Raw genomic sequence first — 17,511 nt, forward strand, 5'->3', positions numbered from 1 at the left:
TAAAACAGACTTGACAGTAAACTGTTAAGACCACAGAAAAGCAGTTGAAGGAATTTGGATAACAAATTAAACAAATAGAATACAAATGGCAAGTGTTAAGAAATGACCATGAACAGGTATCGGAAACATTAAAGATGGGACAAAACCCAGCATTATTCCTGGTGACTAGAAGAAATACAGTCAATAAGACAGTGAACACCACAAAATAATTTGAAATTAAACTTATGAAAAGCATCAGAACAACAAACCAGTTTAGCAACTCGACTTGAAAATAGAAATAAGAGTGAGTGAAATTATAAATGAAAAAACTGAAATGGCAGCAGATATGTTGTATAAATAGTCAGGGGCTCTGCGAGGAACCCACACCAGTTGTGGGTGGATGGATTCACTCTGGGTGGCGGAGTGCTGGAGACTGGCTCAAGACTAGTTGAAGGGGTACCAGGTATCATAACCAGGATGCGAGACGGTCCCAAGGGTGCTGAAGACTTCCTGATCATGTCAGAGATTCAGATTTTGAGCTCGGGCTGATGGTTTAGATTAGACTGTATGGCTTCGGAGGGCTGTGGCAGCACTGGAAGCAAATCCGTGGGCACTCGGGGACTGACTCTTTTGCTTCTCTTTCTCTGACTTTAAGAAGCGCTTTCAGGCAATTTCTGCCAATGGCAAATTCAAAGTGTGATATTGCACTGTCTTTATTACATAACAATAAAGGAATGTTGAATCGTATTGCATTGGGTATTTACAGCAAAAGACCAGTAGAACAGGTAGAGGCTGACAAAAGTAAATTGACAAGATGCAATACAGTAGTATTGATGTTGATGTTTAGATTACAATTGGTTCCATTTATTAATAGCAACCTAGACGATGGGATAGATGTTATATTTATTCAAGTTTGCCGAGATAGGCCCATAGATGGATTAACTAATTATAAAGAAAGTAATTGATGTTTGGAATTATCTTCCATCAGCTATTACAGTAAAATAAGAGATAGATAGAATTCTATTTACCAAATGACTGGAAAAGGAACAAAGGTCGGTACAATGAATGACACAGATAGAACAATGAACTCTGGAATTATCTTGTGGCTAACTCTTGTTCCTAGTTTCTGAATTTATTCTCAGTCATTGTGTTCCGTTCTGGCAGCCATTATTATAGGAAGGGTGTGGAAGCTTCAGAGATGGTACACAGGAGACTTACTGCCTGGATTGAAGAATATTTTATGAAGGTTGAGCAAACTAACATATTCCTCTTTAGATTAATAGAAGATGAGAGGCAGTTTAATAGAGGTGCATAAGATGATGAAAGGTGGACAGTAGCCCATTTTCCCGGGGCTGAAATGGCCAATAGCAGAGGGCATCCGTTTAAGGGAGAAGTCTGAGGTAATTTTTCCCCTCCACAATATGCACCATCTCCTGGAATGCATTGTAGGGGGTGGTGGTAGAGGCTGGTACAATAGGGACATTGAAAAAACTCGTATGGCAAATGATGAAAGGAAAAAAATAGAGGATCATGGGCTGTGATAGAGGGAAGGCTTGATTTTATGGAGAGGTTTATTTGCCCAAAGAGGCCCATACTGTGCTGTACTTTTCGATGTTCTGTGCTATTTGTCAGTCAATGTTACACTATTAGTTTGTGCCACTTTTCCCTTTTCATTCACTTGAGATAACCAAGGCAAAGTATCTGCTTTTGCCCACCCCATTAAAAAAAAAATGCTACTCATCTTTAAACTGCCCTACAAGCTCTTTTTTTAATATTAAAATAAAACTGAGAAATTTCCTGTGCTGTCAGTTTTGTTTTTCATATTCTTTCAGCATGTGTAATTTGCTTTATTTGAGTGATTCTAAATTCTATGAACATTTTCTATTCTGCTTCAAACTTGGATGCTTCATTTCCTGTGTAATAACAACCAATCTGTGTTCTATTCAAATCTTTCCATGATTTTAGTTAATGTAGGGGATAAATTGAGAGGGCTATATCGAGTAAAGAAGGATATGGATAGTGCTAATGTAGTAACAGGGAACTGATGACAGACCCAAGAGTAGAGCACCCAAGTATACTTTGCCATTAATAGGATTTATTGTTAAATCAGTTATAATCATAGCATATGCACATCTTTGTTATAACAGAAACTTAGACCCATTGTTAACTAAGTTAACTTAGCATCCTATTTTGTCATCAACCGTCATCTTGCCAGTAACTAGATCTTTGTAATTTCCAAAATTTGTAATCAAAACAGTAAAAATTAGCTAATCAAGTTTCTGTGTGTCCATTAAGAGGATAAAACCTGCACCAAAATCGTGCTCAAGAGATCTGCTTTAGCTAGTCTCCTGGTGCGCATCCGTTTTAATAAATCGCCTGTTCCTTCCAACATCAACTCCGCGTGATATTTCATACACACTCACCCAACCAGGAGTCTCCTAGTCGGTCGGTTGCGATCCAGTTGAACATCTTGTTGACTTCACCAATTGTAGGAAAATACCGCGCGGAATTGATGTTCTACTCTTGGGCTTATCTTCGGTTCCCTGTTACCACATTAGCACAATCCACATTCCTCTTTACTAGGTATAGTACTCACAATTCTTTCTCCTACAACAAGCAGCATTTTATTAATTTTTTTTTTAAATCAATTTTTTGGACAAATTTAGACACTTACATTTGTTGCAAATTTTGAATTGTATGAATGCCAAAAACCGTGCCAATGAAGTTATTATCACATAGTTGTAACAAAATATTTAATTCCATTCCTCCTCATGGTTCAGTTAAAAATCCAGATCTTCCCACAACAACCAACATATGGACTTTAGTTGTTCAAGAAGGCCCACTGTATAACTGCCAAAGTTGTATCTATTGCCCCAACTTACAATCAAATACTTTGATGAGATTATTAAACTTCAGGATTTTGAAATGTACAAATGAAAAAGAAAACAAGAAACATCAGCCTCTCATTCTGCCTCCACCATTCAAAGCCAATCTTATTACAATGTTCCTGCATTAATGCTAGATCCCTTGAGTTTATTTTGAATATTGAAGGAAATGAGGGTGAAGACAGGAAAGTGGTCTTGAAACCTCAATGAAAAAGGGAATCTCAGGGTTGTATGTGATGTCATGTATGTACTCTGACAATAAATCTGAAATCAATCTTGTAGAGGTAAGGGTTCTTCTGGTGTAGATTGGTGTTAATTAATACATCATGTCCAAAATAGTAATACATAAATATAACGGTTAATGCTTATGCAGGGACATTTGCAAATCACCAAAGGTGATGGATGTGTGTTGCCTGGTAATGACAGCAATCTGAAATTCTACTAGCCCTGACCAAGCACAGCGTGAGGCTCTGGACTGTGAGTTGCCTGGTACCAGCAATCTGATTTGATAAATTTACAATGGTTTTGTTTCTCTCTAGAGTCATGTGATTTACAAGAATTAGGGAGCATGTCTTGTGATTGGTCCACATTAGGGTTAGGAATGGACATTCCATTGCTTAATGCTGACGGGATAATGCTTGCTGACTTGGAGGAGAGTGTCTTAAGATTGGTTAATGTCAGATAGCATTGGATAATTTAAACCCATGCATTTGTATGTTTGGAGAGCTCCTAGAACCCTGAAGTATGTGATGGACCTTCTGTCAAGCTTGTACGTAATAAAGAGTACCGGGAAACTAAAATGTCAGTCCTCCATTCCTTACGGTTCATTCACTGAAAAATAGAGCACCACCCTGGATCTGAATTGAGGTTTGAAAAGTGGATATCCACAATCTCCATAACACTCGTGTCTGCAATTCTAAATACTCTCATCTCAAACCTAAGTGGCCAGCTCCTTTTTCCCCAAAACCCACATGAAGTGGAAGCAGGGTGTAGGTCACCCAGCCCATCAAATCTGCTCTGCCACTAATGGCTGATCTGGCCATGGGCTCAGTTCCATCATCCACCCCATAATGTTTAATTCCTCTATTATTCAAAAACCTATCCATCTTAAAGACATTTACTGAGGTACCCTCCACTGCTTTATTGGATAAAGAATTCGACAGATGTACATCATCATTCCTCACGTCTTGACCAATACTTCTTCCTTCAGATTATGTTTGCAGTTTACTCTGCAGAAATACATGACTGTGTTCACCATATCACAATAATGGATTCCTGTGCATTTGAAATGTGAATGGGGCATGAAAGATTCTATGCAAATACACCTTGTGTGTCTCTCTTTCTTGAACAAGCACTCAGTGGAACAAGGACAGGTTCTTCCCCTCTGACATCAGATTTCTGAATGAACCATAAACTCTACCTTACTTTGTCTTTTTCTTAAACTATTTGTTTATTTTGTAATCTGGCTTACTGTGACGCTGCTGTAAAACAACAAATTTTGTCACCTGTTCAAGACAATAAATTCTGATTCTTATCCCCTACTGGTCAGACTGACTTTTCAGAAACCAAACTACATGAGAGTACTTGTATTTCAATTAGATCAGTCTGATCATGTAAATTAGTGTAATCAGAAGGGAATAAGAATCAGAATTGTCATGAACATGTCACGTACGTTACAGTAAAAGCACAATGCTGTAGAAACTCAGCAGATCAAACGGTTTACTTTATATAGCAGATGAATTACGGTTTGAGCCTTTCATTAAGGTATGGCCACATGTTGGCAGGCGCTTGAACAAAATGGTCAGGAGAAAAGGATCCCCAAGGCAGGAGGTAATAGGTGGACAAGGGAGGGAGGGCACAGCAGCAAGCTGAGGAGGGAAGGCTCTGTGGTTAGAGAGGGAAATGGGGAGTGGGCTAAAGGAAAGAAGAGCAGGGGAGGGGTTGAGAAAGGAGGGGGGCACAGCAGCAAGCTGAGGAGGGAAGGCTCTGTGGTTAGAGGGGAAATGGGGAGTGGGCTAAAGGAAAGAAGAGCAGGGGAGGGGTTAAGAAAGGAGGGGGGCACAGCAGCAAGCTGAGGAGGGAAGGCTCTGTGGTTAGAAAGGGAAATGGGGAGTGGGCTAAAGGAAAGAAGAGCAGGGGAGGGGTTGAGAAAGGAGGGGGGCACAGCAGCAAGCTGAGGAGGAAAGGCTCTGTGGTTAGAGAGGGAAATGGGGAGAGAGCCAAGGGGAAGTGTTGAGAAGGGAGGTGGGCACAGCAGCAAGCAGGGGCAGGAGGAATGATTAGAGAGGGAAATGGGTAAAGAGCCAAGAGAAAAACATTACAAGAACAAACTTTGCAGCAGAAAACTGGTTATAGTTTTATGCAAAATGTTGCATGACAAGCCTAAACTTTTGATTGCACCGAAAATAATTGGGAGTCCTTCTGGGACTCCTCCAACTCGTCTATTGCTAGGCCCAACACTGAAGTCAGGGCAACATAAACCGGAAGTGGGGACAGGAATCCATGATCGAGCCGAGAACCAATGATCGAGCTCTGCCCTTCAGTGGAACCAATGGGCCGACGGGATAGGTGGGCCCTTCCGGTATGTAAACAGGCCGTGAAAACACCCTCCCACGGAGGAGCAGGTGGGTGGCCGGGTGTCCCGCGACCTCCCCCCCACCACCCCCCCCCCCCCCGCCCCGCTCCTCGGAAGGTTCGCCGAACGGGGCGCGGGTATCCGCTCTGCCTGCGGTCCACGGCCCGCTCCGGTCGCCGCCGCTCGACTGCCCGCTCCGGTCGCCGCCCCAACAGGAATGACGGCGAAGGAAGTCCTTGCAGCGCGTCGCGGCGCCCTTCCCTGAAACCCGGGCGACGGGGAAGGAAGGAAGGCCGGAGAGCCGCCCCTTACCCTGCGAGGAGAGCTGCCTCACGCTGTTGACAAACTGCTCCAAGGCGGACGCCATTTTGTCAAACCGCCTCGCTGCGCCTCATTCCAACGCCGTTCATCTGGCTGGCTGGTGAAGTCTCGCGAGATCTCGCTTGCAGCCCACGAGCGACTCCCAGCGGTCGGAGGACAAGACGACATCAGAACGGGGAGAGTTGAGGTGAACCGAACTGGAGGGCACCTTCAGCACTTGGTCAACCCCATGGACACGTCTTAATCTATAGGTTACCTGTGTCTCCCCCTCTATTATCAGCTCTGAAATAAAAGTTTTTTTTATATTATAGTGCCAACAAAATTAAAAAAAACCTCTGAAGGTAGGTGAGGTACAAACCAGAAGACGTGTTAAGGGTGGAAAAGGGACTGATTGAAACTTTTTTTGGCAGAAGTGCTGCCTTTTGGAGGAGACCCTTCCCCATTCACCAGTGGATGTCAAAGTTGTCGAAGGACAGCTTAGAAGATGTTCTCCATATGTCAGCCAGTCTTCAGAGCCTTGCACTGATGATGAGAACCTCAAATTCTTGCTATCTGCGGAGAGGATGCTTCCCGCTTACTGGGGCATCTATTTGAAAGACATTTTAGGATTGAGAAGGGGCTGATGGGGACATTCTGTTCTCTGCCACAAGCCCCTGGAGACTTTAGGAAAGGGAGGGAGATGTCTCGCTACAACTTAAGGAATCTGGAGAGAGAGAGAGTGGAAATAAGGTGTTAAGGCATCTGATCAGTCACCGTCTGCATTGGATGGCAGAGTCAACTCCAAGGGGCAAATGATCGAGAGGCGAAAGCATAAAATCAGGGGCGAGAATGTCAAGTGTCTTGGACGGCTAATCAGCGATTTCCCCTCCGAAGAAGGAGACTAATTCTGAGTGCATGCGAGGTGGAAAACAGGGTTACACCAATGTAAATCTGTTCTCAACCTTTTTCCACTCACATCCCACTTTAAGTATTCCCTCTGCCATCGGTAAGGGATTGCTTAAGGTGTTAAGTGGGTGGAAAGAAAAAAGTTTAGAAGATGACAGCACAGAAAGAGGTCCTTCGGCCCTTCTAGTCTGCCACGTGATGAAAGGCTCAAGCCTGAAACGTTGGTTTGCCAGATAAAGTACACTGTTTGACCGAGTTTCTCCAGCTTTGTTTTTTTTTTTACACAAATGTAACCTCGCTGTCTGTTTGAATCTATTTCGATTTTTTTTTTGTGGCTTGGACAATACGTTTCTGCAATGTTCAAACCGGATTATTTTCCCGTTCGCGATCAAGTGTAAAGACAAATGCGACATTGTTTGTGTCCGATGCTTTGATATTGTTTGCAACATTCGCACTTGGAAATAAAGGCTCCTTCCTCGGGAGGGGGATCCCGCTTGCACAGGCTGGGTTCGCTGTTTGAAAAGTGGATTTCCGGAGAGCAAGGAGGTTTTTTGGAGGTGGGGTGGGGGGAGATGGTGGAGAAATGAGCTCCCGAGGTCATGCCGTCACCCTGCAAGGAACCAGGACACTTAAGCCGAGGAATATTGCTCCATTAATGACAAGTGGCTGAATAATGTATTTACATTTCTCTCTCTCTCTCTCTTTCTCCTCTCTGACTGAATGCAGAAGGCTATTTTAAGCTGGTTGCACGCCGGCATGCTATTCGGAAGGAGGTTGGCAGCTCTCCGGAGTGCGGGGAGCCGGCTGCTGTTTGGCGCAGGGGCCAGGTCGCTTGGCGAGAGCAGGCGGCTGCGAGTGCTGCTGGACATGGACGGGGTGCTGGCTGACTTTGAGGGCGGCTTTCTGCGAAAGTACAAGGACACGTACCCAGCGGAGCCGTGCGTTGAGCTGGCGGATCGCAGAGGTTTCTGGGTTTCGGCACAGTATGGACAACTTCAGGCCGACCTGTGTGTAAGTGCAAGGTTGGCTGGAAGTGTGCACGGCCTCGGGGCCCCAAACACTCCTTGCCAGCTTGTGAATCTGCAGGGGTCCGTCCACTGCATCCGCTGCTCTCCTTGACATCTCTACATGCCACAATAGTGTGGATCTCCCAGTGGCCACCCATTGCAATTCCCCATTCCAATCCCTTGCCAGTCCGTCTCTTGCACTGCCAGACTGAGGCCATCTGCAAATTGGAGGAACAGCACCTCATCTTCCGTCCGGGTGTGGGTGGCATTAACATCAACTTCTCTGTTTTTTGTTAAACCAACCCCCTCTTCCCACCCCCCTTCCCTCTGTCTCCTTTCACAGAGCCAAAATCAGTTCTTACCTTTCCACTTGCATCCAATTAATACCTTCTGTTGGTTCGGACTCCTCTCCCTGCCAGTCTTCAGTCAGTATTCTGAAGCCTTCCTGCTCCTTGCTTATACTCTGATGAAGGTTTCAGGCTGGAAACATTACCTCCTATGGACACTGCAAGACCAGCCAAGTTTCTCCATCGTTTCTTTTTCAATTGCAATCAGCTGGCCCATTCACAAATTGAACAGATCTCACCTCTTCAGAATGGTATCCAGAGGTAGCCTGGTTACCGTAGCGGTTAGCGCAATGCTGTTATAATGTCAGTGATCGGGACTTGGGTTTGAATCCTGCGCTGTCTGTAAGGAGTTTGTACTTTCCCTGAGTCTGCATGGATCTCCTCCGACCTTTCAAAACGTACTAGGGCTTGTAGGTTAATTGGGTGGCACAGGCTCGTGGGCCTGTTACTAAATTAAAAATTAAATCTTAATCTGCCGTGTCCTCATTCAAATTGTTTATGGGCTTGTAGCAATGTAAAAAAAGGACAAGAATTAGTCATTAATGATCAAAAATAACACAGATGCTGAAAATCTGAAATAAAATGTATAGGGTGGGACAGGCAGCACCTGAGGAGAATGAAGCACCAGTTTTTTTCTCCTTACAGATAGTCACAAGTTTTTTTTTTAAATTGGTGAATAAGATTGAATTTGAACCTTAAAAATGTCACCCCAAAACCATCAAGTATAAAATCTGAACCTTAATATCCCATGGTTTAAAGTGTTCACCATGGCTATGGAGAATAGCTTAAAAACACTCACTAACTCAATGGTCAGATCACGACATTTTTTCAACTGAAACCTACGTTTGGGAAGCTGGATTAGTAGTAATGTTATATTGAAACAAAGTGTACTTTATATAGTAAAGATAAAGATGCATAACCACTGTTTTGGGTTTGAGCCCTTGATGAGGTACACATTTGACCTGCTGAGTTCCTTCAGCATTGTGTTTGTACCACAATCACAGTGTCTGCAGACTTCTGTGTTTTACTCCTATCTACTGCAAAAATTTGTAAAATCTCTTCAAGGGATGCTGTCCTGATGAAGTAGTTCTCCTTTGCTTTCTGAAGAAAGTTCTGTGGGATTCCCTCTCAGTGCTCCCCATCTGTCATCCCTGCTGTTCTCAAGCTCTACGACCATGTACTCACCCGGACTCCACAGCCAGTTACCTTGATGAAGGGCTCAAGCCCGAAGCATTGGTAAAATACAGCCACGCTTCGACTTGAGCCTGATTGAGTAACATCCGATCACAAATACGTCCGAGGTATGTTGGCCAATGAGTCGAGGGGCCTAGGAGAGAGTCTGTGGCCGGGGCGTTGGTGTCCGGGTGGCTGAGTTGTGCAGTTGGGGTGACGGGGCGAGGATGCTTGGATGGGCGGGCGTCAAGGAGCTAGAAGAGAGTCTGGCCAGTACATTGGGTTATCGAGGATCCGTGGTCAGGGCACCGGGATCCCAGGTGGGTGGGCAGTCAGGATGTCGGGAGCTCTGATCAGCGTGCAGCTGGGGTGAGGATCCACGGTCAGGTGTTGGGAGCTTGGATGAGTTTATTTCACCTCTAATGATCGACTTAAGCCCAAATCGATTTGCATCCCCACTTCGAGAATGTAATCCGGACGCGTCGATGCATAGCTGTACTTTTACCTTTGTCATAAAGTATGCTGTTTGACCAGCTGGGTTTCTCCAGCATTGTGCTTTTACAACATTCATAATCTCTCCACTGTTACTTTTTTTTGACAGGAGGAATAGATTATATGGTACTTTTGTCACAGTCGTAACAAAATTACCATCGTCTAAAAGATACTTCACTATGAGGGGAAGTCGATAAATAGAAGAAAGAGAAGCAGGAAATATTGGAACACTCTTCAGCTCCAGGCAGCATCGGCAGAAAGAGAAACACAGCTAACACGTCAGGTTGAAGACCTTTCATCAGAACTGAGAACGATTAGAGATTAGCCTGAAACTCTTGTTTTTCTTTCCGTAGATGCGGTCAAGCTGGCTAGGGTTTTTCCAATTTTATCTCAGATTTCCAGACTCTGCGGTTTTGTTTTCAATTTACTAACAGATAAAATCTCTTTCAAATCAGTTGATTTCATGAACTTTTGTTCACCTTTTTGCCTTGTGTGGGTTTTCTTTTTAATTGTGCTGCCTTGGCACATGCAGGGCTTCTTGTGTAGAGGACGGCATAGTGATTAGTGCAGTGCTGTTACAGTACCAGCAACCTGGGTTCAAATCCAGTATTATCTGTAAGGAGTTTCCACGTTCTCCCCATGGTTGTGAGGGTTTCCTCTAGGAATTTGGTCTTCCTCCCACCCTTCAAAACGTACCGGAGTTGTTGGTCGATTAGGTGTCATTGGGCAGCCTGGGCTCATGGACCAAAAGAGCCCGTTACCGCCTGTATTACTACATTATTTTTTCATTTCAAATTCTGTAATGACATCTTGGAGTATTTGGAGTGGAGGAATAAAATCAGAGTAGATGGAGAGTTTAGAACCACTAAAGACCGTGTGCAGGAGAAAAGGTTTGGAAGTAAAGGGTGAGATGGCAAGAGAAGGAAATTCAGGGAACTTGTTCTAAATTGTGCAGTTGTTGAAGCAGTCAGAGTGCAGGACCATCTATGGGGACAGATCAGGAGTGGAAATTTGCAGGGACAGAAGGTTACGTACAAGATTCATTCCTAAGACTGTCTTTAAGTCGAATTTATCGATAAAGCTGCAGGTGCAGCTTTTAAATAATTGAAAAGGCTTCAAGCTTTTTCTTCCACTAAAGCAGTGGTTCTCAACCTTTATCTTTCCACTCACATCCCGCTTTAAGTAATCCCTATGCCATCGGTGCTCTGTGATTAGTAAGGGATTGCTGAAGGTGGTATATGGGTGGAAAGAAAAAGTTTGAAAACCACTGCTTTAATCATCCCTAATTGACTTGTTATGTGCACAGTTTCAAAACTCCAAAGGAAATGGGCCAATGACAATTTTTCTCAAGCTATGGTGCATGGAAGAACACAAGGACTGGGGAACATACATCCAGTAGCAAGGAGGATCAGTAAAGAAAGTTTAAAAAGTTAAAATTCCTGATGAAGGGCCCAGATCCAAAATGTTGGTTGCCTGTTACTTCCTATTGCGTGTCCTGCCCAGTTTTTGAGTGGGTTGCAAGTTTAAAAGTCGTATGGGATTCTTTTTTTTAATGGCTGGAGCATAAAATATAAGAGCAAGAGATTTTGCTCGGACTATGTTAGGCCACACCGTTCTGGCCACTGGATTACAGAAAAGTGTAGATATTGCAGGAGAAATTTACAAAGATATTGACAGGACAGGAAAATATTGGTGAATAAAAACTGGGCATCTTCCCTTTGGAACAGAGATGGCTGAGAGGAGACTTCATTGAGGTATACAGTAAAACCCCTTCTATCTGGGATTCAAACAACTGGCGGTTTTAAGCAAATAGGTTTAAAAAAAAAAATAGGGAAGTTTGAAATTGGTTCGTCATTATTCCTAGTCATAAGAGAAGCAAAATATTACGTCACTTCATAACATTCCAGTCACCTCCATTAAAACACATCCAGGACAGGTCAGAATGCAAGACTACATTACGTTGATGAGTTGGAGGGGGACTTGAGCCCACAACTTTCTAGCTCACCACCAAGAATGCAACCATGTCAAGCAAATAGTGGTTGTTTCATATCCTAACATGTATTGACAAGCAAAAGTAAATGTATTTTTCTCATGTTTGTTTTTCCAACTTACTTGCACAATTCAACTTGTATCTAAAATAACATCAACTATATTCTTACAGAATAATGTAAGCAAGATCATGTACTCAGCATCCTGAGGATTCAAATTTTGTTTTATATAAAATAGAAAATCCTGGAATAACTCAGCAAGTCAGGAGGCATCTGGGGAAAGAGAAGGAGTTCATGTTCGGGGTCAAAGACCCTTTGTAAGAAGAGTTTTGATGAAAGGTCTTTGATCTGAAACATTAACTTTGGCGCTGCCTGATCTGCAGAATTCTTTTAGCATTTTCTGTTTTTATTTCAGATTTACAGCGCCTGCCATTTTTTCCCCTGGTTTTAATTCAGTTTTACATATTTGTGATGAGGGGCAGTTTTGGCTGTAGAATCGTTATGCTTAATTTGTTGGTTGTCTCCTATCTTTTGCAGTACAGTGCTCTGCAATGAATTTAATGGCAAATGTCTTGCCTGTTGGATGCTTTTTTCTAATTGTAATATTCTTGCATTTTTTTAAAAACGCACAGGAGAAGGCAATAAGTATATGGGAGTCAAAGAACTTCTTCATTGAACTTGATCCCCTTCCTGGTGCAGTGGAGGCCGTGAAAGAGATGGCCAACATGAAAAAGTGAGTCAGGTCTCCGACGCTCTTCTGATTCTTGCAGGACTTGGCCGGATCTGCACAGTGACCTTCTGCTTCTTTTCCACAGCACCGATGTGTTCATCTGCACCAGCCCGATAAAGAAGTACGACCACTGTCCTTTCGAAAAAGTGAGTTATTAAATAAAAAAAGATCAACCTGGCAAGCACATCAATAATTACTGAGACACACTGAAATATAAATGTTGACCTACATACAGTATAGGCCGTTCTATAGGACGACTCTATATTGGACAACCACAGAATTTCCACTTGAAATGTAACCTTTGAGTGATACCCTTTGTATAAGATGACCCCAAAATATGGCACTTATCGCCATTTAAAAATCTCAATATTTTAATACCACCCAAAATGGTTTTGAGCTATGCCCTTTGTAAAGGATGACCCCCCCCCCAAACAAAAGTCTAGTACTGCCACTGACCAGTGGAGTGATAGTATCACGATATTTTAATACCAAATTACCCTGTAAAGGTTTTACTTTTATGAGCGTATTTTAAAATAAGCCACCAGCTCTGTAGCAGGTTGTTTCAAGCCTGATGGTAGTCAGATGGACCCCACGTGAAGTGCTAAGACTTCATTGATAACTAAGCTTGTGTCGGAGCCGGCAGGAAGGTGGCAGTGGTGTCAAGGTTCGGATTTTGTACTCTGCGTACAAGGCGACCACTGATTTTGAGGTGACATTTTTAAGTTTCAAGGATCATCCAAAACGCTGGCATTTATGGTATGGATCCAACAGGGAGGTAAAAAATAGAATGTAGCACCAAGCACTTGAAAGAAAAATACTGTTTTCAAAGAGAAACTGAACTGTAATGTTTGAGGGAAAAAACAGTTCAAAAAGAATAGATTTACACATTTGTTAGTTGAATTCTGTATACCTTTGTCCTTGATAAGCATTTGGTGCTTAAGTAAGTAACTAACATTTTGTAATAATCGGAGCAAAAGAATTCAGCAAAAAGCAGCATGCTGAAGAGATATGTAAAGGAAAAGGAGATCAAAAACTTTCCTTTTTTTGCCATTCTCAACAGGAGCCATATAGTACTGCCCACCTGGGGTCTAAAATACTTTTTTAAAATATAGTTGGTAGGTTGGAAAAAAACAACTAAACTTGACTGAGTTACGGGGAAGGGGACTATAAACTTTGAGCAGAGATGGGGGGGGTGGCATAGCCAAAAGAAGGTGGAGAATTGTTTGTTTATATTGTTCAAATAAACTTCACTGGATAAATATAAGGTGGATTATGCTGTTAAGAAGAATGAGTAGGCTAGTTATTCATTGGCAAGTGAAATGGGGAATGAGGGATTGAGTTTTCTGGGGATGCACACCATTCAATACAGCGACACAGGTTAATGAGGCCACAGAGAAAGTACTGTGATTCATCTATAGGGAGATGAATGCAGAGCAGAGAAGTTGTATTTAAATTTATTCGTACACTATGGTAACAGGCCATTTCAGCCCACAAGCCTGTGCTGCCCAGCTACAACCCCAGTATGTTATGAAGGGTAGGAGGAAACCAGAACACCTGGAGGAAATCCAGACAGACATGGTGAGAACGTAAAAACTCCTTACAGACTGCTCAGGATTCGAACCCCAATCGCCTGTGTTATAAAAGTGTTGTGCTAAACTTGCTGCCATGTAAAAGATTTAGAATATTTAGGTTGCTACTACAAAGAGTAATCATGGCTCAGATGCGTTTACAGAAATGCTGGAGAAACACAGAGTGGGGATAAAAAAAGGAGGTAGTTTTACGGAGAGTAGGGCGTAAAGTTTTTCAGTGGTATAAAACAGTGTTGGTTCCTGTGTAACTAAAGGGAATTTTTTTTTAAATGGCCAAAAGAAAGTATTAAAATTTGTTACTCCTTGTGTCCTGGTGCCCTTTTAATGGTGAGATAAGAATTAAACAGGATGTTGACAATGTTTTCACAGTACGCCTGGGTCGAGAAACACCTTGGGAAAGAGTTTCTGGAGCTGATGGTCCTGACACGGGATAAAACATTGATATTAGGCAATGTGCTGATTGATGACAAACCAGATATATCAGGTAACCTTCATTGTATGAAGAAATTCCATCAGAAGTTCAGTGGAAGTTAACAACAAACTGGGAATTCTTTAGATGAAAACCTGACAGTCATATAACTTAATGATTAAAGTTAGAGTTTGGGTTGAGTTGCAGCCATTTTGTCATTCTGCCCATCATGTCAACACTGGTTGGATTCAAACAGCCCAACCTAATCCCACCTTCCAGGCTCTTGGTCGACAGGTCTGCAGGGTATACAACTTGAAATACAAAACAAGTACTCTGTAAACGAGATGAAAGTGTCTTCTCATTACTTTCAGGCAGTAGGTAACAAATTTGCTCCAATTACTCGACCAATCACAGGGACTTCCTGGATTACATGGAACCTAACTAGGAAAATCTCCTGAACGTTTATAAAGCATTTTCCAAACTACTAATAAGTTTCATAAAAGATTTCATGGTATTAATTAATGACTGCATTTTTTAAAAATTTAGACATACTGCTCAATCCCTGCTCCCCACTTTACACCCCATTAACCTACTTCCCAGTACGGTTTTGAAGGATGGAAGGAAACCAGAGCCCCCAGGGAAAGTCCACACAGAAACAGGGAGAACATACAAACTCCTTACAGACAGCACAGAATTTTAACCCAGGACCGGTCCGGATCACTGGCGCTGTAAAGACATTGTGCCAACTGTGCTGCCCGTTTCTGGTATACCAATAATTTAATTACAGGTAGAGTTAGTTATTATTCAATTAATTATAGCAAGTGGATGTTGAGCGATATGCTATGGGGTATTTTAGAAAATGGACATCGGACTTCTGTCTTAATAACACTACAGACAGTTCTCAGGAATGGGACCCTTACATAACCCAGAGACTGCCTGTAGTTTAGATCTTTTCCAGCTAGTTTATGACTTAAATGCTAAGGAAATAGATCCTTCTAATTTACTCTGTTCGGGCCCCTAACAATTTTAAATTAAGACTACCATTAACCTCCTTTCTTCCAAAGAAAGCAACGCTAGTCTCTCACGTCTTGTTCCTGACTGCAGTTTTCCATTTCTGACAACATCTCTGTGAATCTCATCTAGTGCAATTGCATCTTTCTTGTATGATATTCCAATTCTTTTTTAGAATCAGAATTTATTGTCATGAACATTACTACAGGAAAGTTATCAATAAACTTGAAAGAGGGCAGAGAATATTTACTAGAACGTCACCTGGACTTCAGGAACTGAATTATAGGGAAAGGCTAAACGGGTTAGGATTTATTCCCTGGAGCGAAGAAGAATGAAGGGAGATTTGATAGAGGTATTTAAAATTATGAGGGGGATAGACAGTAAATGTAGGTAGGCTTTTTCCACTGAGGGTGGATGAGATACAAACCAGAGGATGTGGGTTAAGAACAAAAGGGGAAAAGTTTAGGGGGAAACCTCTTCACAGAGTGATGAGAATCTGGAATAAGCCAGGTGAAGTCGTGAATGGGAACACAATTTTAACATTTAGGAAGAATTAGGACAGGTACGTGGATGGGTGGGTTATGGAGGGCTATGGTCTGGGTGCAGGTCAGTGGGACCTGGCAGAAAAATGGTCTGGCACAAACTCGAAGGGCCGTATAGTGTAATGTTCTATGGTTCTAACATGACACATTTGTTGTTATGCAGCATATCAGTACAAAGATTTCTATAAACCACTTTTCAAAATAATAAATAGTGCAAGAAAAAGTCAAAGAAAAGCAGAGCCTGTGATTAATTGATCATGTATGAGTCTGATGGCAGCGGGGAAGAAGCTGTCTTTGTGCTGCTGGGTACTCGTCTTCAGCCTCCTACACCTTTTTCTCAATGGAGGCAGAGTGAAGCAGGTATGGCCTGGGTGGTGGTGGTGGGGGTGTCCTTGAAAATAGAGGCTGCTTTCTTTCTCAATGTCCTCGATGGTGGAGTGGTGCCCGTGATGTCGCAGGCTGAGTTAACAACCCTCTCGGAGTATTTTTTGTCCTGAGCGTTGGCTCCTCCGTACCAGACAGTGATGCAACCAGCCTGAATGCTCTCCACAGTACACTTGGAGAAGTTTTCGAGAGTCTTTGGTGATATGCCGAATCTCTTCACACCTCACAAAGTAGAGGCGCTGGCGAACCTTTTCAACCTCTGATCAAAAACCGAGCTGTTAACATCTGGTATTTGAACATCACCTTCAATTTTGTGAGAGTTCTCTTTGTTGTGATCCAGATGCTATCAGTTCAAATGCTAAACCAAATATTTTCCATCTCCAGCAAGAGAAGGTTACTTCCCACGTCACTTCTGGTGGCTGTACACCACAAATGGTGTGCGAGGGGCCAAACCACTGAAATACCTGAAGGCAAGTGGTCTGCAGATCAAGAGGAGTTACTGCTGCCCATTAAGTGTAATGAAAGGGCCTTGAGATGCAGAGATTGTCCCTCCACTAAGGACAAGGTGGGAGAAGATAGCTGCTCATTGGAAATGAATTTGAGGGGGTGGGGGGTGGTAGGTGCAGACAGAAAATTATCATTAATAAATTTGGAATTAACAGATGCAAGTTATTCAGATTCACATCCATTCATATTAGCTGGAAGCTGATTTGTATGCAAGTGTTGTAATGCAGCAATGAGGTGCCTCAAGTAGGGTTGCTGTCTCACAGCGCTGGAGACCTGTGTTCAAACCTGACTCCTGTGCGGATTTTGCATGTTCTCCCTTTGACTGTATGGTTCCCCCCATCCTAAAGACGTGTTTTGAGAGGTTAATTGGACACTGTAAATTGCCCCTGGTGTGTAGTTGAGTTGGACCTGGCGAGAGTTGATGAGAATGCGAGAATTTTTTTAAAAATGGGATTAATGTGGGATGAGCGTGAGTGGATTCAGGTACTGCAGGGCCTGTAGCATATATTATAAAGGGGCCCTAAATTGTGCTGGCTGGCACATGCGCAATGAAGGAGAAATATGACAGTGTCATTACTCCCCCCCCCCCCCCCCCCCATCGGAGAGAGTTTCTGACACTGACCCTGCAAGTCCTTCGTTTTGGTAAAATTGAAATAGCCTTGATTATTCTTAACAAAATTATCACTT

At 42.8% G+C, this 17,511-nt stretch overlaps 2 protein-coding genes across 9 annotated transcripts in view; one reads left to right on the forward strand and one right to left on the reverse strand.

Annotated features, from left to right (window-relative positions):
- cops3 (COP9 signalosome subunit 3) overlaps nt 1-5,860 on the reverse strand; it is a 26,622-nt gene extending 20,762 nt beyond the window's left edge. The window contains exons 1-2 of one of the 3 annotated variants that reach the window (XM_069905584.1): nt 5,752-5,808; nt 2,403-2,586 (exon numbers count right to left, since the gene is read on the reverse strand). In XM_069905584.1, the coding sequence (XP_069761685.1) occupies nt 2,403-2,448 (46 nt within the window). In that variant the 5' untranslated portion in view covers nt 2,449-2,586; nt 5,752-5,808. Of the gene's footprint in view, nt 1-2,402; nt 2,587-5,751 lie in introns of all 3 variants that reach the window. The other 2 variants (XM_069905583.1, XM_069905585.1) reach the window with 2 other exon arrangements.
- LOC138746919 (5'(3')-deoxyribonucleotidase, mitochondrial-like) overlaps nt 5,415-17,511 on the forward strand; it is a 22,501-nt gene continuing 10,404 nt past the window's right edge. For 5 of the 6 annotated variants that reach the window (XR_011347183.1, XR_011347185.1, XR_011347184.1 and 2 more), the window contains exons 1-5: nt 5,415-5,488; nt 7,372-7,656; nt 12,285-12,385; nt 12,468-12,528; nt 14,341-14,455. Coding sequence is in view for 3 of the 6 variants with exons in the window: in XM_069905589.1 (XP_069761690.1) it covers nt 7,402-7,656; nt 12,285-12,385; nt 12,468-12,528; nt 14,341-14,455 (532 nt within the window). In the remaining 3 variants the exon portion in view is untranslated. The other variant, XM_069905587.1, reaches the window with a different exon arrangement.

The sequence above is a fragment of the Narcine bancroftii genome, chromosome 12 (assembly GCF_036971445.1).
Source record: "Narcine bancroftii isolate sNarBan1 chromosome 12, sNarBan1.hap1, whole genome shotgun sequence".
Taxonomy (NCBI): Eukaryota; Metazoa; Chordata; class Chondrichthyes; order Torpediniformes; family Narcinidae; genus Narcine; species Narcine bancroftii.